Source organism: Scardinius erythrophthalmus (genome assembly GCF_964197995.2).
Source record: "Scardinius erythrophthalmus genome assembly, chromosome: 2".
Classification (NCBI taxonomy): domain Eukaryota; kingdom Metazoa; phylum Chordata; class Actinopteri; order Cypriniformes; family Leuciscidae; genus Scardinius; species Scardinius erythrophthalmus.
In genome coordinates, this window is record NC_138222.1 from 48,782,890 (window position 1) to 48,803,890 (window position 21,001).

The window sequence follows — 21,001 nt, forward strand, 5'->3', positions numbered from 1 at the left end:
CGCATGGCCTTGTGGTGCTGCTGTGGTGCGAATACTAATAATTCAATTCAGTTCAGGTTTTCTCTGCACTGAAATTAACCTACTTGTTTCTAAACTATGGCTTTTGCTTAAGAAATGTTATACAAAGAATCCATTTAAAAAAGCTTGGGATGAATGTCATCTTCTGACCTCTGAATTGCTCTTAAAGTGGATCTGAGTGGCTTTTTTAAGTCAAAGCTGTAACAGCTATTAGGACAATCATGTGTCATTATACTCATAATGTGACCACAACCCAGTTGAACAAATAAGCAATTTGTGATAGTGAAAGAGAGAAAAAGAAAGATCATTCCACTAAATATGTAAGGGAGCAATGTGAGAAAATGAAAAAGAAAGCATAGCATGGTCCTTGAAATATTGAATCCCCGAGAAATAAAAGCATCATTAACAAATTTGTACACTCCAAATTTTTTTTTATTTTGTCCAGTCAAGAGATAAATCAAATCAAATCCAGGAAATCTTAATTAAGTTTCCATTTAGAAGAAATCAACCAGAGAGTAAGTGAGATTTAACCTACTGCTAAATGCTTCAAATAAGTAAATCAACATACAGTATATATACAAGCTGACCTACTGACCTTAATGGAAAAAATAACACTGCTTGTATGTGTTATAGAATGGCTGAATACAATCACCTGAAAAAGCCAATCACCCTTATCTATCAGTTGCCATGGAAACACCAATGAGCTGTCAGCAAACAAAGATGTCATTCAAACGATCAGCGTTCCAAAGACGTGGTCAAACATTGTGCAGCACTAACAGCATGCAGGGCAATAAGCTACACTACCCAGAAACATTATAAAAAATTATAATTAATTTAAAATTAATGAAGACAATTTCTTTGTTCAGCCAAGCCTGGTCAAATACACAGATCCTAATCAGTAAAAACCCAGACTGTTTTTTTCCCTTAAGAAATCCCTTGTTGATTCAGTTATAAAACATAATCTTTTCCTCCTTCTAGACATTTCATAAATAATTACAGATCTAGGCTGATGCTGAGATATCTAAAGCTTGGTTCAGGCTGGCATGTATTCTAGATGTATTTGGACAGATCTGACTCATCTGTCAGTAGCAGAGAACCAAATCAAATCAGATTTTTTAAATCACAGTCATTTACAGTTTGAAATCTGATCAGATTTTTTTTTTAATATGTCTCAGTCAGTCTGAAAGGTCAGATTGTATTTCAAGTAATTCATGCTTTTTTTTTTTTTGGCTTTCCACAGAAAGCTTGTATGGCCTTTATGTAACATTACACAAACTGCTCAGTATTGTCTGGAGCCGTGTCTGAATACATTCATATTCACTTAAACTTTTGTCATATTGAAAACTTGTGCATGGAAGTCAATTAGTGCCTAAAGTTAGTGAAAAATTTCCATTTTTCCATCCTCACTGGCAGCTGCTCTCAGTTGTCATATGAGTAAGTCTCTTGACATTGCGCTGACGCTTACATCATCACTATAGCAACTGATGCAGATGTACCGGATATTGACCACACATTCTGAACAAACAGATCAGATTGCATAATTTACTGTACAAAATGACAGTCCTTAAGATCAGATCGGATTAATGTGCAATTTGTGTGTTTGATTCCAGGCTCTGTGTGTGTGTCCAATGAGCCAGTCAGGGTGAGATGGCACAGTCTGGTTAAAGTTGAGTTAGAGCCAGACCAATTACCCAAAGCGCCCACAGAGACCATGATGAGTCCCCTTCACAGCTAGTAATTAACCTAATGAAATGATTACAGCCCCTGCAGTACATACTCCGAGTGTGTATGTGCATGTGTGATCTAATTAGAGACTAAATCACACAGCCTGAGAATTTATACCTCCGAGGTGTCGCCCTGAAGAAGCCAAGACTCATTCAGTAACACTGTCAGATCCTACACATGCAGCGTGCTAATGGAAACTGCTGCACACATACAATTCACATGTCTTTTAGCATATTAGTTTTACTAAATGATGAATAAATGTCATTTAACACGCTTTTTGACTATACTGAATGTGCAGATGTTATGAAGGGCTGTACCCATCGCCACGGACGACAGCCCTCCACATTCACTGATATGGGCTTTGCAATGTCCAAATCAAAACTTTTATATTTGAGTTCACCTAAATCTTGAATATATGGTTAAAAATAAGATACCTTAATTAAAACGTTAATTGATCTAAAAAAGCTGTACTAAAAATCAGAGCATCATTGCATCATATCAGCTTATGGGAGAGAGAAAAGGAGGAAGACATGCATTCAAGTTGTAAACGGGAGGAAGCTAGCCAAAGGAGACTGAGGAGCATAAAAGACAGAGTTCTTTGAACGGTAAAAAAGTGGCACAGTAGATGTTACCCCACACACACCCTAGACTAGAGAGCATATAATGCTGCAACCACGTCAGCCTGCATGCTGTTTTAGATATTAGTGTTTGTTAGATGCTAAAAACGAATGCATTTAAATCTGAATGAGCTGCCATATCGGGGAGCGTTTCAGACCTCAGGAAGTGGTGTTTGAGAGATATGTATGTTTTGGCTAGTGGCCGAATCAGCGGAAATGAGAGAGCTGATAAATGCAAATCCTACATAACCCATTGCCACAGGACAATAGTGTTCATGCTGATCTCTCCATCGACAGACTTTCAAAGATATCTCATTATCCTGTGATAAAAACAGAAGTCAGGAGGCAGATATGTTCCTTTTTACATAGAAATGCTAATTCATAGGCATGAAAAGGTGTCATCTTAGCATAAAAAGTGTTATTTTTAATTATTTAGTTTTATGTCAGTTTTAGTTTGAATAACTTTACTACTTCAACTTTTTTTGTTAGTTGCCAAGGCGACATTTCTAATTTTCTTAAGTTTTATATTTAAACTTTATTTGAATAAACAATAAATGGTTAATTTATTTTGTTTTGGATGCTGCTCCACGAGCTCATTCTTACTTATTCATATAGCCTACTGTAGCTTATTTTATTTAAAGGTATAGCGGAGGATCTTTCCGAATTTTAGATAAGAACCGCCCTCTCCACTTTTTGAAAAAATGCACATGCGCAACACTCTACTTGCTCCCGAGAGGGAACGCCTATTAAACGTGTGCGAGGTTCTCCTCGTGCACGCTCTGTTTACAAGTTGCTGTCGGCATCACTCATACAAGATTACTTTCCAAAAGAAGATTTGCACTTTTTCACCAAATAGCATGCCAAACTTTACCTGTCGAGTAGAAACTTCGCGACTGAGGCATCAGTGGGAAGCCCAACCTGTGTTTTCAGCGCACGCCATCGTGTGAAACAATCTCCCAAAAACACTCTGATCTTGTTTCTCTCTAGGGCTGCACGATTTTGAGAAAAAACCTAATTGCGGTTTTTCTGACAAATATTGCGATTGCGGTGCGATTTTCGATTTTTTTGGTTTTATTTATTTTAAAGCTTAAAACTGTACTTTTTATGTAATTTATGTAATAAATATAACCTTATTGTAAAGTGTTACTGATTAGTTATACACCGATTCAGACGTCTCCTGAGTTCACTGTTGGAAAGATCAGTTGTTTTAACCATTCATTAAAATGAATCGGTTCAAAGGAGTCATTAGTTCGCGAATTGGACGTGTCATGCGCGTTGTGTGATTATCCCAGCAGTTAGGACATGGACATCCAAGATTTCTGTCAACACAGAAAACATTTCATCACTGGATATTTTTTTCGTTTAATTAAAGAGTTTTTTTTTTGTCAGTTAAATGTCCGGAACGCTTTTGAGTTCAATTTATTTAGCACAATTCACACCCAGCGGTAATTCAGGGGGAAAAAAAAAAATCTCCGAATGATCCACGTGAAACTTTGGTCTTCCGACCTTTTACCACCGTGTCGATTTATTTTGTGCGAGGGAGAGAGAGCAAGACAGCGCTTAGTTTGGAGACTGTGAAGTCTTGTTTACTTTCGCCAGGCTCCGAAGAGAGAGAGAGAGAGAGAGAATGCGCGCGCGCGCGACCGGCTCTCTCTCTGCTCGTTCTGTTAAACATGCGCCCTGTCACTCACAAGCGCAGCAGTTCATCTACATTACTCACCGATCAAATAATACTTTGGCGGGACAAAAATTCACTTTGGCGGGCGCTAAAACAAGTTCAATGCAGAAAATTCATGCGTGAATTTAACTTAGTAGGCTACATGACCATGCACTCGCACAAATGCGACCACATAAAATTTTAACTCGCACATTCTCAAAAAATGGTCGCATATTTCGGCCATTTCTGCGCAGTTACAAGCTTTTTCTATTGGCACAATTCGAGGTAGCCTACACGTTGTGTGTTAGCTGCTTTGCTGCTGACAGAAATACGGTGCACTGCATACAACCTTGTAACTTTCCATTGCCATTTCTAATTGGCCAGCAAGCCAGGAACGCGAGATTCGACCATTTTGATTGGCTAATAGGTTTGTCACTCAAATGTCAGAGGTGGGGGAAAAAACCTCAGACTCCTGAGGTTAGGTTATTGCGGGAGTTAAAACCTCAATATCGATGCGATAAAGGTTAATCGTGCAGCCCTATTTCTCTCTTCTGAGGCCTTTCTCTTCTTCTCATACAGTTCGTACAAACTTTTTCTCTTGCGACCCTCAGACATTTTCAAAGGACCCGGTGAAACGGCGAGCTTCAATGAATTGCTTAAACCGTAACTCTAGCTCACCACCACACATAAACACCTGAAAGTGCGCATGCGCAGAAAGCGAAAACTAAGGGACGAGCACGTACGACGGCCTTACGTAAACATATCACCAGAATGATTGACACTTAGGTGGACCAATAGTTTACACTACCCACCCGGAAAAAGAAAATCCTCCGCTATACCTTTAAGTGTCAGTTGATCTCAGAAGTTGCTCCTAAAATACCTTAGGGGGATAATGAAACAAAAATGTATGAGTACGAGTATTCAGTATGAGAGCTATAAAATGAATGTGGTTAGCATAGCTCACATAATCTGATCTTGGAAGAATCTGATAAGAAAGGTTTGACATCCATTTTGGCATCATAGCAAATCCCAGCACAGTTTGTGACATATGAGATATCTTCCATACAGGAGACACATATAAGATTACCAAGATCTGTAGCACTATTAAAAGGGGATTATTCTTCCAAACAAATGTTTCAGTTACATTAATTAACCTAGGATGTCCGTGATTTCATGTACATTATGTATATAATTAGGAAAGGAATTAATTAAGGTGAGGATCATACTCAAGTATGACCCGGCCTGTGATTGGACTCTTCTTCTGGATAAATTGTCTCAAATGTTATCGTACTCAGAAAGCTGGCAAAAAGATAATGGAGGTGCTCTGTATTCAACAGAGGCCAAAATAAAAGAGAAGCATTGCAAACAAATTGCAATCATATACATTCTTGTCTGGACTCATTTTTCCATCTGAACAAGACTTTTGTCAAGGAGAATAAATCAGAAAAGACTTTTATTTAAAGACCCTCCATTTATTTAAATTTCCATCTGAGAAACAATTGAGGTATTAAAAAGATCTCATATGAATAACCTGGCATTTTCCACTGAATATTGATGGCTCTGAGACAAATTGCTTATGTTCCTCTATTGTCAGTCACTTTGGATAAAAGCATCAACCTTTTGGACTTTAAGGCCACAACTCACTCAATAAAACTCACGTTCTACTTAATAAAATATTTTAGAGCTTGCCATACCTAGAAATATGTATATTTGTTATAAAAATAATCAAAAATAAAGAAATATCTTTATTTTTAGTTGGTTTAGATTATTTTCATGCTTGTTTTGTCTTATTTGAAATCATTTTAAGTCATCTTGAGGCCCCTTTGGAAGTTTGCTGAGGTCCCCTATTGGGCCCTGGCCTCCTGGTTCAGAACCACTATACTTGATGCATGGATATAAATGAGTAATTTCCCCATGCATTCATGGCTATATTCACATAAATTTGATGAATTACATAAACAGAACTTTATGCATGTGTCTTTAACTGTCCAGACTTTCCAATTCTGTCATTCATTATAGGCTTAGCATTAATGCTGTGGTAATCAGATCAGCACAAACAAGCATCTCCTGCTAGCCCAGATAAACCTTATGATGCACACGCGCACACACAAACAAACAAACACACACACATCCTGCATCATTGCTCATAAATCTAAGCCAATACACATATGTATGAATGCACAAAGCCAATCATGAGTCAACTGGTGTGACAGGAAGAGATCATCAGACGGAGGAGACCGGGATGAGCCTCACAATCAAATAAATCACATAATCACTAAAATAACACCACACAAACACAGTTTGCAGTGCTCACTCTAGAGAAAACTACACAATGATATAAGGAGTAGCCTATCCAAACCTGTGACAAGTTGCTATTGCTGATTGTCTGTCCTTCTGTTGTTCTAACTGAACTGTTGGAGGAGGTTTCCAAAAAGTCTTCCTCTCTCAAGCGATTGGCATCTCCCTGCCCACCCCCATCACAGCCGAACAAGAGTGGAGAAAAGCAACACACACTGCCTGGACACAGCCTGGGCATGATGGGTCCCTTCAACCATCGACATGTACACACACACTTTCACACAGTAACACGCTGACTTCCTTTGTGCTGCAACTGAAAGACACGCCTTCTTCGGAAAAAGAACTTCCTCTTACAGGTGAAGTGATAAGACCGCCCATCCTATTATGCCCGGACCTACCCTTTGAGAATGAAAACACACAGAGGTGTGTAAAGGTCTATATTTAGAACTAGATAAACTGGTTTGGTAAGCGTCTTTATTCACAGAATTACTGAAAATCCCAAGCACCTATAGGTCAAGACAGATGTTCCTATTGGATCAGGACAGAAAAATGTAACATTGTAAATGTTTTTACAGTCACTTTTGAATAAAAGTATTAATTTCTTTCCCCAAACTTTTGAATGGTAGTGTGTTACAAAAGCTTTCTATTTCAGATAAATGCTTTTCTATGTCCAACATCTGATAAACATCTGAGACAAAGTTGATATTTCAAAGAAACCTACAGTAAATAAATATTTCCTATTTCTCATCGGATGTACACAAGTCTGTTCCAAAGCAAACCAACATGCAAAGTGGAACATTTAAAAAAATATCTAAGAATCTCGACTGTGGAACATACCTATAGTGTCTGTTACAGAAACAAGTGGGATGTGGAAAAGATGAGCAAGATGCATTTGGTGAGTGGAGGAAAAAGACAGAAATACAGCCAGAAATAAGCATGAAGAGTGGGCTCTAATGTGATTCTCTCGTGAGTGCATGGGCAAGGAGACATTGTAATGATCAAAACGATATGTTCATCGCTTTGACAGCAAACACTGATAGACAGAGAGAGAGAATTTGTCCCTCTATCTTGTATTTGAACAAACCTCCACCCATTCTCTATATCTTCAGTTCACATATTACTGTCGCTCTAAACCTCCCTGTCTTGATGTGTCTGCTGTTTTACAGCCTTGTAATAAGATAAAACATCTCCTAACTACAGTGCAAGGCTGAATGAAGGAAGACATCATCCCTTATGGCTCTGTTTATGAGAATAGGATGAATGAGAGCATTTGTGGGTTGCAGTTAATAGTGAAGACATTAGAGGGCGGTAGTTGCTGGAGCTAAAGCAGTACTGCAGTTATTTGTAACGGTCTGTTACTGTCTCTGTTGAGCCCAAAAACACTAAAGTGTGTGCTTATCACACACACACATCAACATGCCCAAACACAACATTCACACTGGCGCAATTTCACATGTGAAACATGGATTTTCACAGCTGATGTTACATGGCGGTCCGTGATATTATGATGGCATTCAGGGTTGTCATAGCAACTACTCTGGCCCCCCGGTTGGCGAGGAGACGGACGATCTGAAGGGCCACCAGGCCATACACACATACACACTGTAAATCAACACAAAATGTCACTTCCTGCGAGAGAGGGATTGGCAGAATCACACGACATATGGAGCTGAGCCAGCTAATCTGTGTACGGACTATGGAGAGACAGAGCCCACTGCCAACATTAAACCTAATGAACCCGGCGTCAGATTTAGTGTCTGCATCAGAGTCAACACGATTCCCTGCAGAAATTCTCCTCCATATTGACTGATTAAACATGACTGGTTCCAAATGTAGATAATTTTAGTGTGCTATTATGATTCAAATTAGAAGAGGAAGTCGAAGAACACTTTGGGAAATTAGAACATATGATATGAACACGCGCGCGCACGCGCACACACGCGCACACACACACACACACACACACACACACACACACACACACACACACACACACACACACACACACGTACACACACACAGGCTGTGGGAGATCGCTCTAATCTCATTGCAGAACTACTGATGACTGCTTCCAGCATACGCCACAAATCTGGGACTGATTCACATAATCCCTTGAGAGAGACAGAGAGAGAGAGAGAGAGAGAGACTAAAGACAATGAAGTAATGAAATGAAGATTGAGGAAGAAAAGAAAGTCTTAAAAAAAGAGTGAAGGTCAAAACTGTTTTCATTAATAATTTCAAAGTAATGTTTTGCCCAAAAGAAAAAAATCTAGTCAATAAAAGCAGTGAGAGGAACAATAAAATTTGAATATAAAAATAAAATAAGTTTCTGTATTTATAATCTAAAATATTATGTAAATAAAATACAATAAAATTACAACAAGGCACAAATATATATAAAGATGTAATAAATAAAAATATATATGATAGAATATGTAATAAATAAGTATAACTTAATACTATATATATATTATGTATATATATTAATATTATGTAAATAAAAGTTAAGTAAAATAAAATACAAAATAATATAAATACATTGTACAAAGGTGTTATTCATTAATGCTTTGTACTTCTTTTATTTTATTATATGAAAAAAATTGTAATAGTTAACAAATACAATATATTATATATAAAAATAGAAATATGTACATTATAAATAAGGTGTCAGAAATTATAATATAAAATATTATGTACAAAAATAAATAAAGTTCAACCAGACATTAATGAACATAAGGAATAATCCCAGATTAACAATCAATACTATGAATAAAAACCTCAGCAAGGCTAAAAGAAAGAGAACAGATTATGACTAGAGAAACACAGTGTGCACACAGGGTGAAAAGAGGCTGAGGCTGAGGGAGAGGAAGAAAGGGATTGAGACGTCCCACAGATGTGACAACACCTACAGAGTGAACACCTGCTGCTCGTGTCATGAGCGCTGGCTGGACTGAACAAAGGCCTTTTGATTGAAGTCCTGTCACTGCTGCTCTCTCATGACATACACGCAAATGCTGGGCTCAGTCACGACATCCTCCTCAACCCTGAGTGCTCTGCCGCTTGTGCCATCTCCACGGGAACAATCCCCAGCCATTTCTGCGGCAGCGGGACGAGTGGTGTTCCACTAAAGAGCCCATTGTCCCTCCACAAACAACATTCCAGCCCTTACACAAGCTCCAGACCACCTCATTACACATGTGAGTGGAATATGTCTGCTCCACAACATACGCACAAGTTTAAATGGTTGAAATACTGTAAAAAAAAAAAAAAAAAAAAAAAAAACTATTTAAAAAAGTTAAAAGTTAAAAAAAATGTTTTAACAAGGATGACTTTAACCTAAAATTAGAGCATGCAAATATGCCATGTGACTGATGGTTCTATTAAAAGACCTTGTAGCAGAGAGGGAAAACACACAAGTCTAAATGAATATTTTGTTCATTTGAATGTTAAGAGGCACTCCAAAAATATATTATAATAACGTTTTGCAATTTATATTTTAATGTTTACATTTACTTTGGTCAAAATACATAAGTACTTTCCAGTGGGTTTCAATGTAAAAGATTTTTGCCAAGTGGTTATAGCATCTACTAATTGGCCAATTGCTTAAAGACGCAATATTTTCCTACGTATTGTGTCATACATCCGAGTGAAACAGAAACGTAGTTTTTTTTTTCATCGGTTATTCATTGGTTTTCCATCAAAAATGAAAGCAAGCTTGCAGTCGATTGTAAGAAAGGGGCACGGTTTAAGCAGACTAAATGACTGAAGAAGTCCAGCATACGTCACCAGAGAGACTGACGTTTCTTCGAAGGATTTGGACATTTTGATTAAAAATCACAAGGTCCAAAAAAGTTAAGAAAAATAAACAAACTATCTACATAGATGAATCATTTACAATAAGATCTATAATATGTATTTACAAAATATATGAATAGGGTGAATTTTCATTTCATGCTGACTTTAACCTAACAACCCAAAATGGACCCCCTGTATTCAGTTGAATTTGGTTTGATTCAGTTCCATTCTATTTCATTCAATCCAACTGAATTAACTTTTTTATTGTATTTGTCTGTAAATAAATGAACATTTAGTTAACATAGTTCATATAATCTTTGACAATCTTTGTTTACAATTTTGTATATTAACATAACAGATAATAATATAATGCCAGCCCTGTATAAAGAGACGGAGAAAAGAGTGAAGTATTGCTTGTGGTTGTACATCTCTTTAACAGTCCCACTGTGTATGTGTGCGTGTGTTGTTGTTGGCAGCGTTGCCAGATCAACAATCACAAAAATTGGCTTGAAAGGGAAACTATAAAACACAACAAGCTTAATTAAGACTTAATAAATCCCTAACACATAAACACACTGAACACAGCGAGTCCAGTGGGAAAGATAGATTACAAACCAGTGAAACCACATACAGCTGTTGTGAATGTTAGTGCACACTCACACACAGCGCAGAAAGAGAAAGAGAGAGAGAGAGAGAGAGAGAGCTGTAGACTAACATTCCACTTAACCTTTCCAGTGAGAGACACACACACACCTGACCCAGCACCTGTTCTGTGTGCGCAGGTCGCAGCTGTACACCTGTGTCGTCTCCTCTCCTGACTGCGTTCATACGTGAATGTTATTATATTTCAGCATGTGTGTGTGCTCTGTGTGTGTCTCGTCAGCAGTTCTTCTCTTTACTGGCAGCGCTCGGCTACCTCCGGCAGCAAAATATTTTCTGCTGAATTAATCAATCACAGAGCATGATCTCTGTAAAGATAAATCTCTCTAGATAAGAGAAGAGAACAGAAATTTTCCAAACATTCAAATGACATACTCTTAACGTCAACATGCATTATGAATAAGGTTTATAATGACTGGGTTCTTCAGGGGCCTGCAGGCTGATCACACACATGCATTTCCCTTTTCCACCATAATCGTGCTGGTGCCAAAGCCTCTCTCAGATCTGGTCTACTGACTTTAGTTTTGAGAATTAAGATCCAAAGTAATTTAATTCAGCATCTTTACACAGCTCAGAGAGTGGTATAGACAACATCTACACGTAAGATGAGTCTTTGCTACCTACTGATGTGGCATAACTAGGTTAACTATTTACTGTATAGCTATTGTTAACATGCTAACATTCTATTGTGCATGCTTTCCCCTATTCACTCTTATTTCAAAGCAAATCCAACATTACACTACTGTAAAGTTTGGGGTGGATCAGATTTTTGTATGCTTTCTCTTTTAATATGCTCACCAAGCCTGTAATTATTTGATCAAAAATACAGTAAAAACAGTATCATTGTGATATCATTTCATGATAGAAAACTGCCGCCACCACCGACATCACGACAGTGGAAACGATAACACACATATTCAAATAGTGTGTGTCCAAACTGTGAGATTCCACAGCACCCTGTGATCTCTCCCTCTCCTCTAGGAAACCATATTGCCCAGTGTGACCAACAGACAGTCCCAGCAGCTCATTAACGGATCAGGCCTTTCATTGATCAGCAAGCTAACTGTGACTCACTCTCTCTGTCCTTTTCTTTCTCTTGACAGCCAATACTCCGCTTTGTGATGTGTGACGAATACGTGTGTAGCCATACAAACTACTTATTTACCCAGCCTTACGTCAATGAGGATCTTCCATCTCTCTGGTCTCTGAAGCAGGATGTGTGCCGATATCATCTTCCACAAGATAATCAGACAGGATCATATAACCTGCTCCAGTTCAATTACAGTAAACCACTCCAATCAGCTGATTCCAGCAATAACACACAGCTAGTGATGTCCAGTTAGTATGTCTATTTGTGTGGGCACTGCAACTACCTACTTATACCACCTCCTCTATTTCAATCACATTTTCGTTTCTCCAACTATGGCTTCTTTTACTCTGCCTTATTCTTATTCTTAAGGTCGTTGCACACTGAGTCCGAAATTCTTGTTAAAAAATAAATACGACTTCATCTATAGTCAATCACGTTTACAAACTGCCTCTGAAACATTCATCCATTAAAAAAAATTTGGATCGAGTTCGATTTTCTTATTTTTTTTCCGCATAAGTAGCAAGCATTTTGAGAGGTGTTTTGACAATTCAGAGATACCGGATGACAAATACGAAAATGCATTATGAAAATTTCGGACTCAGTATCCAAGGACTTTTACTCTTTCCCTTACAGCAGCACTGCATGAGCTCCACAAGTTTGAAAGCAAGAACATGATCAATGTCACAAATGTACGTTTTTGATTAGTGAACTAGAAATAGTGCAGAATCTTAAATATTTCTTATTCATTTAGTCATAACGTTTCTTTGTTTTTTCTTTCAAAATCCTAAAACTTTGTTTATTTACATGTTTAAATTGATTTTTATCAAAAAATACACTAAAAACAGTAATATTCTGCAATATTATTACAATTTAAAGTAACTGTTTTCTATTTGAATATATTTTAAAATATAATTTATTCCTGTGATGGCAAAGCAACTAGCAATGAATAAGAAATATTTAATCAAAAAATCAAAAAAGTACATTTGTGACATTAATCATGTTCTTGCTTCCAAATGTGTGGAGCTCATGCAGTGCTGTCATTCAAACAAAAGGCGGACAAAAAAATTTCATTCTGAAATTCATACCATTTTTAAATTCAACTTTTCACTGAAATTGTTGTGCTGATAGGATAATTGGATCTGAAAAAAGAAGCAAATCTGCAGTAGGGAGTTCCTCTGTCACTTTAATAAGAATGCAGAGACAGTATTTTACGTGGTAAACAGCCTGTGACAGCACACTGTAAGTGCCAAACTTTGCATACTCAAAAAACTAATTTGTATTCCAATTTGCATATAGTCTCAGGTCAAATAGTCACACTGTTGCTAATAGATGTTAATAAGAAACTGTGGTAGTACGAGAGATTCGACAGAGCCAAATCTGAGTGTGTGTCTGTGTACAGATTACAGTACATATGTGCTGGAGAGCACTCAGAGGCTCTTGTAGAAAGAACTCCATCTGTGTGTGTGAGTTTGTGACTAAATGTGTGTGGGTTTACATGGGTGAAGAAGAGAAGGTCTGTGAATTAGTGCTTTCATTTAATTTGGCATTAATGATAGTTTGTACATTTTACATGTTTACTTTTCTTAATTTACTTTTTTTTTGCACATTTCTCAGTGTACGCAGATATGCTAAAAACACTTTGGCAGTCCTGAAGTGAAGTTGTCGTCATGCCAGTACAATTGAGTGCATGTGTTGTGTCTGTTTTTGTGTGTCCAGTGTGGTAGTCCTTCAGTGGGGGCGTGAAAGGCTCTCCCCTTCTCTTGCTCCATCCACCATGCAAATGAGCCCTATACACAGCTCTCAATAACACTCACACACAACCCGACACTCACCGTCCTCCCATTCTCCTGTCCTCTCTACTTTCATGCCATCTTCTCTGTCTATTTCAGGCCTGTGCAAATCATTTCATTTCTTTACCCCCCTCTTCTCATGTCTTTGTCCTATTTTATACCTTCTTGTTTTCTTGAGTGTTCTTTATTTAGCAGAGCAAGGCCCTAATTTACATAGCCTATGGCCGCTGCAAGTGAGAGATAGAGAGAAAGAGGGAAATTCCTTTGGCCTTCTTGATGGTACTGAAGGCTGAATCCACACCTCTCTCACCATCTCTCTCTCTCTCCCGCAAATGCTCAACACAAGCCAAATAGGGAATCGAAGAAGAAAACAATACTGCTGCCAACTATCTCTCAGTATGTGTCTTCCTTTGCATATGATAATGTTTTTGCAGGCAGAGATGTTTTCACACCATCTCTCAAATAATCGACCAGAGTCAGAGTCTTCTTTGCATCTCATGTGTTTTTAAAGGACAAGGACCACCCTGAAAATGACGGCACTATTCAAATCATAAAATAAAAAAAATCCAGCTTATGACCAAAAATAGCCATCTAAATATAGCCCACATCAGAACACGATATAAAAGTGTCAAGGCCGGAATTGTTTCTCAGGCCCACACGTTCACGTTCACCTTGACATGCAAACTGGGCAGATTTACAAGTCAAATTTATATTATATGACGTCTAACAAGAGACAAGAGCTACATATGAACACCTCTTCATTTGTGTCTTTTTACCATAAACAATATTTAGATAATTTGATTATTAGTGGTGCTCGCTAAAGCATCATTATAATTATTATTCATACTTGCATTACACTGCTGTTTAAATGATTAGGGTTGGGAAGATAAAAAAAAAAAAAGAAGTAGTGAATACTTTGATTCAGCAATTTAACACATTAAATGTGACAGTTAAAACTTTTACAATGTAAAAAAAAAAAAAAAAAAAATCAAATAAACGCTGTTCTTTTGAACTTTCGATTCATTAATGAAAACGTTTTAATAACATGTTTAATGAAAACAAGGTTTCCATAAAAATATTAGGCAACGCTACTGTTTTCAACATTAATAATAATAATAAACATTTCTTGAGCAGCAAATCAGCATAATAGAATGATTTCTGAAGGATCATGTGACACTGAAGACTTGAGGAATGGTTGATGAAAATTCAGTTTTGTCATAACAAGAATAAATTACATTTTCAGATTAAAATAGAAACAGTTATTTTAAACTGTAATAATATTTCACAAGACTACTGTTTTATTTTTGATCAAATAAATGCAGCTTCGGAGAGCATAAGAGACATTTCAAAAACAAAATCTCACCGACCTCAAACTAATGAATGGTAGTGTACATTTAGGGATCTGTTCAAATACCTAACCCTTAGTAGTAAACTTTTTTAATTACTAAGTACTTTTTTCCACTTATTTACTGCATGCATGATTGTAAATATTAGCCATGTGTGCAGACATGAATGATACTTCAAATTGTGTGGAGAAGAGGTGCTTCTAAACAATCAGAATTTGTTCCTGGTAATAATATAATATAATATTTAATAATAATATAATATTTAGTATTATAACAATAATACTAAATAAAATAATTAAATACACCTTGTGGACCACATATCAATGCACTAAAAACCACACAGAACACCTCAGCAACCACACGGCAAGGCCCCGGCAACCACCCACAATTCCCTAGCATTGTGGAGGCGACCTCTTGCATTAGCAAACACCACTCACATTTTCTTCAGAAAATGTAAGTTTAGTTCATCACTCTTGTTTAACAAAGATAAACTAAACAAAATTATTATAAACTAGTTGGTGAAAACAAAGTCACTGATGGTTAAAATATTCCAAGGAGAATTCTACATGATGCTGATTTTCTAAGAGAGGGCATTGCTCAATGTGAGCACATTTCTAGAAAGTGAATAAAAATAGACACTGCTTGGAGCTATAGTGAGTGAGAGGAAGCATAACCATGTGTGTGTGTGTATTCTCCTCCGCAGTTTGTTAGGGTCAGTGTGAAGAGCACTGGTGTGTAGTGTGCTCTCTCTGGCCGCCCCCTCAGGCCCTGCTGTTGTGTAACCACCGCATTGCAGTCGCACACACAAACACATAATGACTGAAGTGGCATACTGTATTTGTGGGATAACACAAGTGTCTTTATGCGTAACTATGTGTGTGGGTCAAGTTTTGCCTACATTGTGGAGACCAAATATCCTTACAGGGATAGTAAAACCTGAAATCACAATGTGGGGACCTGCCTGTATCTTCCAGATGGGAAACCACTTAGTAAACATATAAATAATGTCTTAATAAAAATGCAAAATGGTTTTTATGACAGTTATGTTTGGGTTTAGCAGCGGAGCCATTGTGGGATCTCAAGACATTATTTTGACTTGAAAGGACATTTAAAGACATGATGCTCGTGGTGCGGAAGACGTGGTGCATCAGGCAAATTGTCCATCTGAATGCACATGGCTGTAGATGAAGGGTTTCAAAAAAGGGAACAATTGTACATTTTTCAGAGAGGGTTTTATGGTGCATAAACTGTCTAAAAGCTAAAGCAAAGAACAAAAAATATATATATATCATTAGCTCTATATATAATAATGGAAGTCAATGAAAAACAAATGTGTGTTTTGGTTGTTTTTGGAGGTTCTTTATTTGCGTTAATGTTCCATGAAGAACCTTTAACATCCATGGAATAAACGTATATACTGCACATGAAGTGGAAAAAGGTTCTTCAGAGGTTCTTATTTTTAAAGGGGTACTTCAATGCTGGCAAAATTGTCTTTCAATAAAACTTGGCTGCCTATGCAGTAGATAGGTTAAACAATTTTTGAAATCGATACTACCTGACTAGAGAAAACAGAGAAAAAAGGCTGTTGTCTCAGGACAACCTCAACACCCATAATGCATGTTGCTGTCCAAGGCCATTCCCACCAGTCTGCTAGTCAAATACCACCTTGCTCTAGTAGGAAATACTTCCTGGCAAACTTTTAGTCACTTGTATTGTTCCTGTTCGCAAGAAGTAAAGAGTAAACATTTAGTGAGTTACTTTTGGTTTCCAGTGAAGGATCCACCGAGTTTTAGGCAGTGGCTAAAGGCTGCAAAGAATCATAAAAATTTGGAGATAGTTACTGTGACGGAAAATCTGAAAAGCCTCTGTGTGTGTAGTCTCCATTTCAAATTGGATGACAACACATACTGTGTTTAAGGCCAAATGGAAGGGAAAAACTGAAAGAAGCTGCCGTTCTGTGACTGTCAGTTCTGCCCAACTTCCTGAAGTAAAATGCCATCATGTACCGGTAAGAAAGCTGTTGCCATAGTGTTCCATTTTTACCATAATGCTGTTTAAAAGTACGAAAAATTTTCAGTGAGAATACCTTTAAAATTACTGTTCTGGTAATAACCCTCTGTCAATCTGACTGTGTGGGTGGGGGTACAATAATGCAGAAGTATAATCTATAGTTTTCATGAAAGCCCTGGAGTTGTCTAAAGTATGATGCGTTTTACATCATCCGGCAGACTTTTGCTGACAAATAAGTGTGAATTTCTCGATCCAGGTTACATGGAGAATTAGTAAACATAGCTCATTTACATATACTACCAACATTGTAACAATAGAAAGTGGGTTGAAAATCTGTGAAGTTACACTTTAAGAGTGTACGCTAAAAACCACAATGCTAAATTTATCCCAGGGAGGGAACACCAGAGATAGATATGAAGATAAATATATAAAATATAGATTGTAAGAGCAGTGGTTATGCTCTCAGCAGGTGTTTAGAGCCTTGCCTGAATCTTCTTCTAAAGCTCCAACAGTCTCATGTTAGGAGAACATTTATCATTGTTCCTTGTTTCATCAAGCAATCATGGACAAGTGGTAAAGATTGAGAGGAGAACATAATCTAACCACGGGAACACACACTCTGGTCCCTGGGGCACTGTGCAACACACAGCTTGACACGATTAGAAACGCAGTGGGAGACAAGTTAAAACAGTACAGAAAGAGAAAGTGGAAAGGGGCTGGATAAATGGCACTCTGTCTATTTACCAGTGACATCTTTCCAATATCCAGCAGCAGGTGATAAACAATGTGAGGAGAGAACAAGAAAGAGCGAATGATGGAGAGTTAGCCATAGAGAGAGGCTGCTAAACTATGTTAGAGAACATATAAGAGGAAAACACACTTTCTCTGCCACACGCAGTCATTTCTCAATATTATTTCTTCACCAATCTCTCTCTCACACACACACACACACACACACACACACACACACACACACACACACACACACACACACACACACACACACACACACACACACACACACACACACACACACACACACACACACACACACACACACACACACACACGTACACACACACACAGAATTTCAACCCTCTGTGTCACAATGTGGCTTCTGAGACAGTCAGTCAGAGGCCACAGACAGGGACCAAACTGAGAATAAATATAGCTGGACTAAATTTAATCTGCTAAACTCATGAAAAATTATAGTAAGCACTGATTAGCATCAGGGTGAGAGGAGAGCACCAAAGACAACTCCCAATAACCTCTGCTCCGCCCAGCAGAATGCTGTGGTGAAATCTGTTCGTTGCAACTGGTCTCTGGTGTGCTCACTGCAATACCCAGCACTTACATTGCACTCTTAGGCAAGTTTCTGACAGTTACAAAATACTGTAAGTAGATAGCAGAGTAGAGGTCAAAACATAACCGTGCTGGGTCATTCCAGTGGGCAACGGGGGTTCAGCTATTGCAAAATGTGTGTTTAACAAGACTTTACTTTAAGGAAGTACTTTACTGTTTTCGTTGAGTTAAAAAAAGAGGCAATTGTGATCAAATTTATATACTGTATATACAGTATATGTCGCAATTATGAGACACAAAGTCACAACTGCAAGAAACATAAGTCATATTATAAGACATACAATGGTAATTATGAAAATATGACAAATTTGCAATTGTCGAATATAAGTCACAATTAAGTGAAAATAGTCACAAATGTACAGTAAAGCCACAATTAGGAAAATAAATGTGCAGCTGCAATATTTAGTCACAATTGTCTTTTTATTTATTTTTTACACTGAGGTGGAAACAGGCTTCCATATTTCCATTAGCGGAGATGAGAAGTAGTTTTTTTGTTTAATGATTAGAAGTTGTGTTTAGAGGGAGGAAATATAGTGGTTCTTACAGAAAAGGTAGATGACATTCTTCACACAGAAATTAAAATGGTGTCATGATTTACTCCTCCTCATGCCATACCAATCCCGTATGACATTCTTTCTGACTGAAACATTCTTCAAAATATCTCTGTTAGTGTTCTTCAGAAGAAAGTAAGCCATAAAGGTAAAGCCATAAAGCCTTGATTGTACAAAGAAACGTAAAGGTTTGTGACGTTTTGAGCAGAGGAAGCACGGATGTGGTTTGCAGTGCAGGACAAAAAAAAACAAAAACATATATGGTGCTTGTGTCTTCTCTTACACATGCACATACAGATGCAGCGGTGTCTTCTTTTCCTTCATCTTTTTTTGTCTCTGTTTCAGTACTCAGGCATGCTTCTTCCTTCCCAAACCCTCAAACACACTTGATTGAGGAGGTGTGTGTGTGGGTGTGTGGAGAGGGTGCTTCAGTGCTTTCATCTCAGGGTGACACAGAATCCCTCCCCAGTATTATATCATCTGCACCTGCACTCAGTGTGTGTTTGTGTGTGTACCCTCTTGATGGCAAAACACGAGGAAGCCCTCCTTCCCCTCCTCAGAGTATGATTCAACAAAGCTTTTTTGGCACAACAGTAAAGGGTAACAGTATAGCTAAAAATACAGTATATTGTACTTCTGTAGATTGTGCTTAAGAATACTTCAATGGATTGTTCACTCAAAACAACACATATGTTATCATTTACTCACCCTTATGTTGTTTCAAACCTGTAAGACTTTCTTTCTGACTGAAATATCCTTTAAACTGTTATTTTTCTACAGAAGTAAGTCATTGGTGATGCGCAAAAGAAAGTCTTACAAGTTTTGACAGATTTTTCTTTTCTGTGTGAACTCTCCACTATACACTAATCAGTCATCCCCTTTGACATAAATTGTGAAACATTCATATTTTTTACAATTCAGAATAAAGTGTGCTTCAGTTTTGAGTGTCACAACGGCCCATTCTATTCATTTCTCCTCTGGTTTTCAGGATTTTTTGTGCCTTTCCTGATTCAATGACTAGATGGTAATAAGATCCTCTTCCAGTTCCTTTTCTCCTCTTAGGGACCTATAAGGCATTGCAGTTTCCTTTGTAATTCCTTGCTATTTCCCTTTCCCATCAATCCAAATAAATGTTTTTACCATGTTTACTATCTGATGTTTATGCTTGATTCATCAAAGAGTTTTAGGCTAAAACCAGCTAACAGTGGGAGCATGACATGGAAATTTCCCATTTTTATTTATTTTAGATAAAAAAAAAAACAATTCTATTTTTTAAATGCATCTTGACCACATCATTTTAAATCAAAATGTCATAACTCGATCTTCTTATCTTCTTCATAACTCTGAACTTTCCCAATTATTAAATCAACATAAACCCCGCCCCTTATTTACAACTGACTGTAAGCTTGCATTCAGATCTACCTCCATCCAATCAACAACCGATGTATAAAACCAACCCCTCGCCTTACACATTTTTTTGTACATCACAATATGGAAGAAATTATCTGTCACTACTATTTACTGAAAGGTGTATTTATTTAAAACATTTACAAATTAAGCAATTCAGCTAAAGGGATAGTTCACACAAAAAAATTTAATTCTGCCATTATTCATGACTTTCTTCTGCCAAACACAAAATAATATTTTTTGTCCATTCAATGAAAGTCAGCGGGGTCCAAAACAACAATGAACGAATGAATTAATGATTGAGGGATAATTAAGGGACAATTATCTAAAGCTGCTTTGAAACAATATTTATTTGAAAAGTACTATACAATTAAACTGGACATAAGTTGAACATCTCTTCTCTAGAGCTGTGACTCAATTATTCTGAAAAGGACTTTTATGATGAAACACAGGAGGAATGATGAGTGCTCACGTCTTGCATTTTCTTCTATTCTTGATTTTGAATAGAAGAGCTCGTTTTCTGATGGGTGTAATTGAAGCACTAAGGTTTGATATAGTCCTGACTCTGCTGAAAAGGTGTTATAGTAGCTATGTGGTGTAAATGATACATGCTGCTCAAGGGTTCACAGACAGGATGTGCTCTAACATTAAGTATAGACCTCAGAGCTGCAGGCT

General features: G+C 37.4%; 1 protein-coding gene across 2 annotated transcripts in view; it reads right to left on the bottom strand.

Moving 5' to 3' along the window:
- LOC308706442 (diacylglycerol kinase delta) overlaps positions 1-21,001 on the bottom strand; it is a 68,652-nt gene that overhangs the window by 29,113 nt on the left and 18,538 nt on the right. Inside the window, exon 1 of one of the 2 annotated variants that reach the window (XM_081392079.1) lies at positions 6,377-6,565. The exons of the other annotated variant lie outside the window; for it this stretch is intronic. Coding sequence (XP_081248205.1) covers positions 6,377-6,553 — 177 coding nt within the window. The 5' untranslated portion in view covers positions 6,554-6,565. Of the gene's footprint in view, positions 1-6,376; positions 6,566-21,001 lie in introns of those variants that run through there. 2 annotated transcript variants of the gene reach the window in all.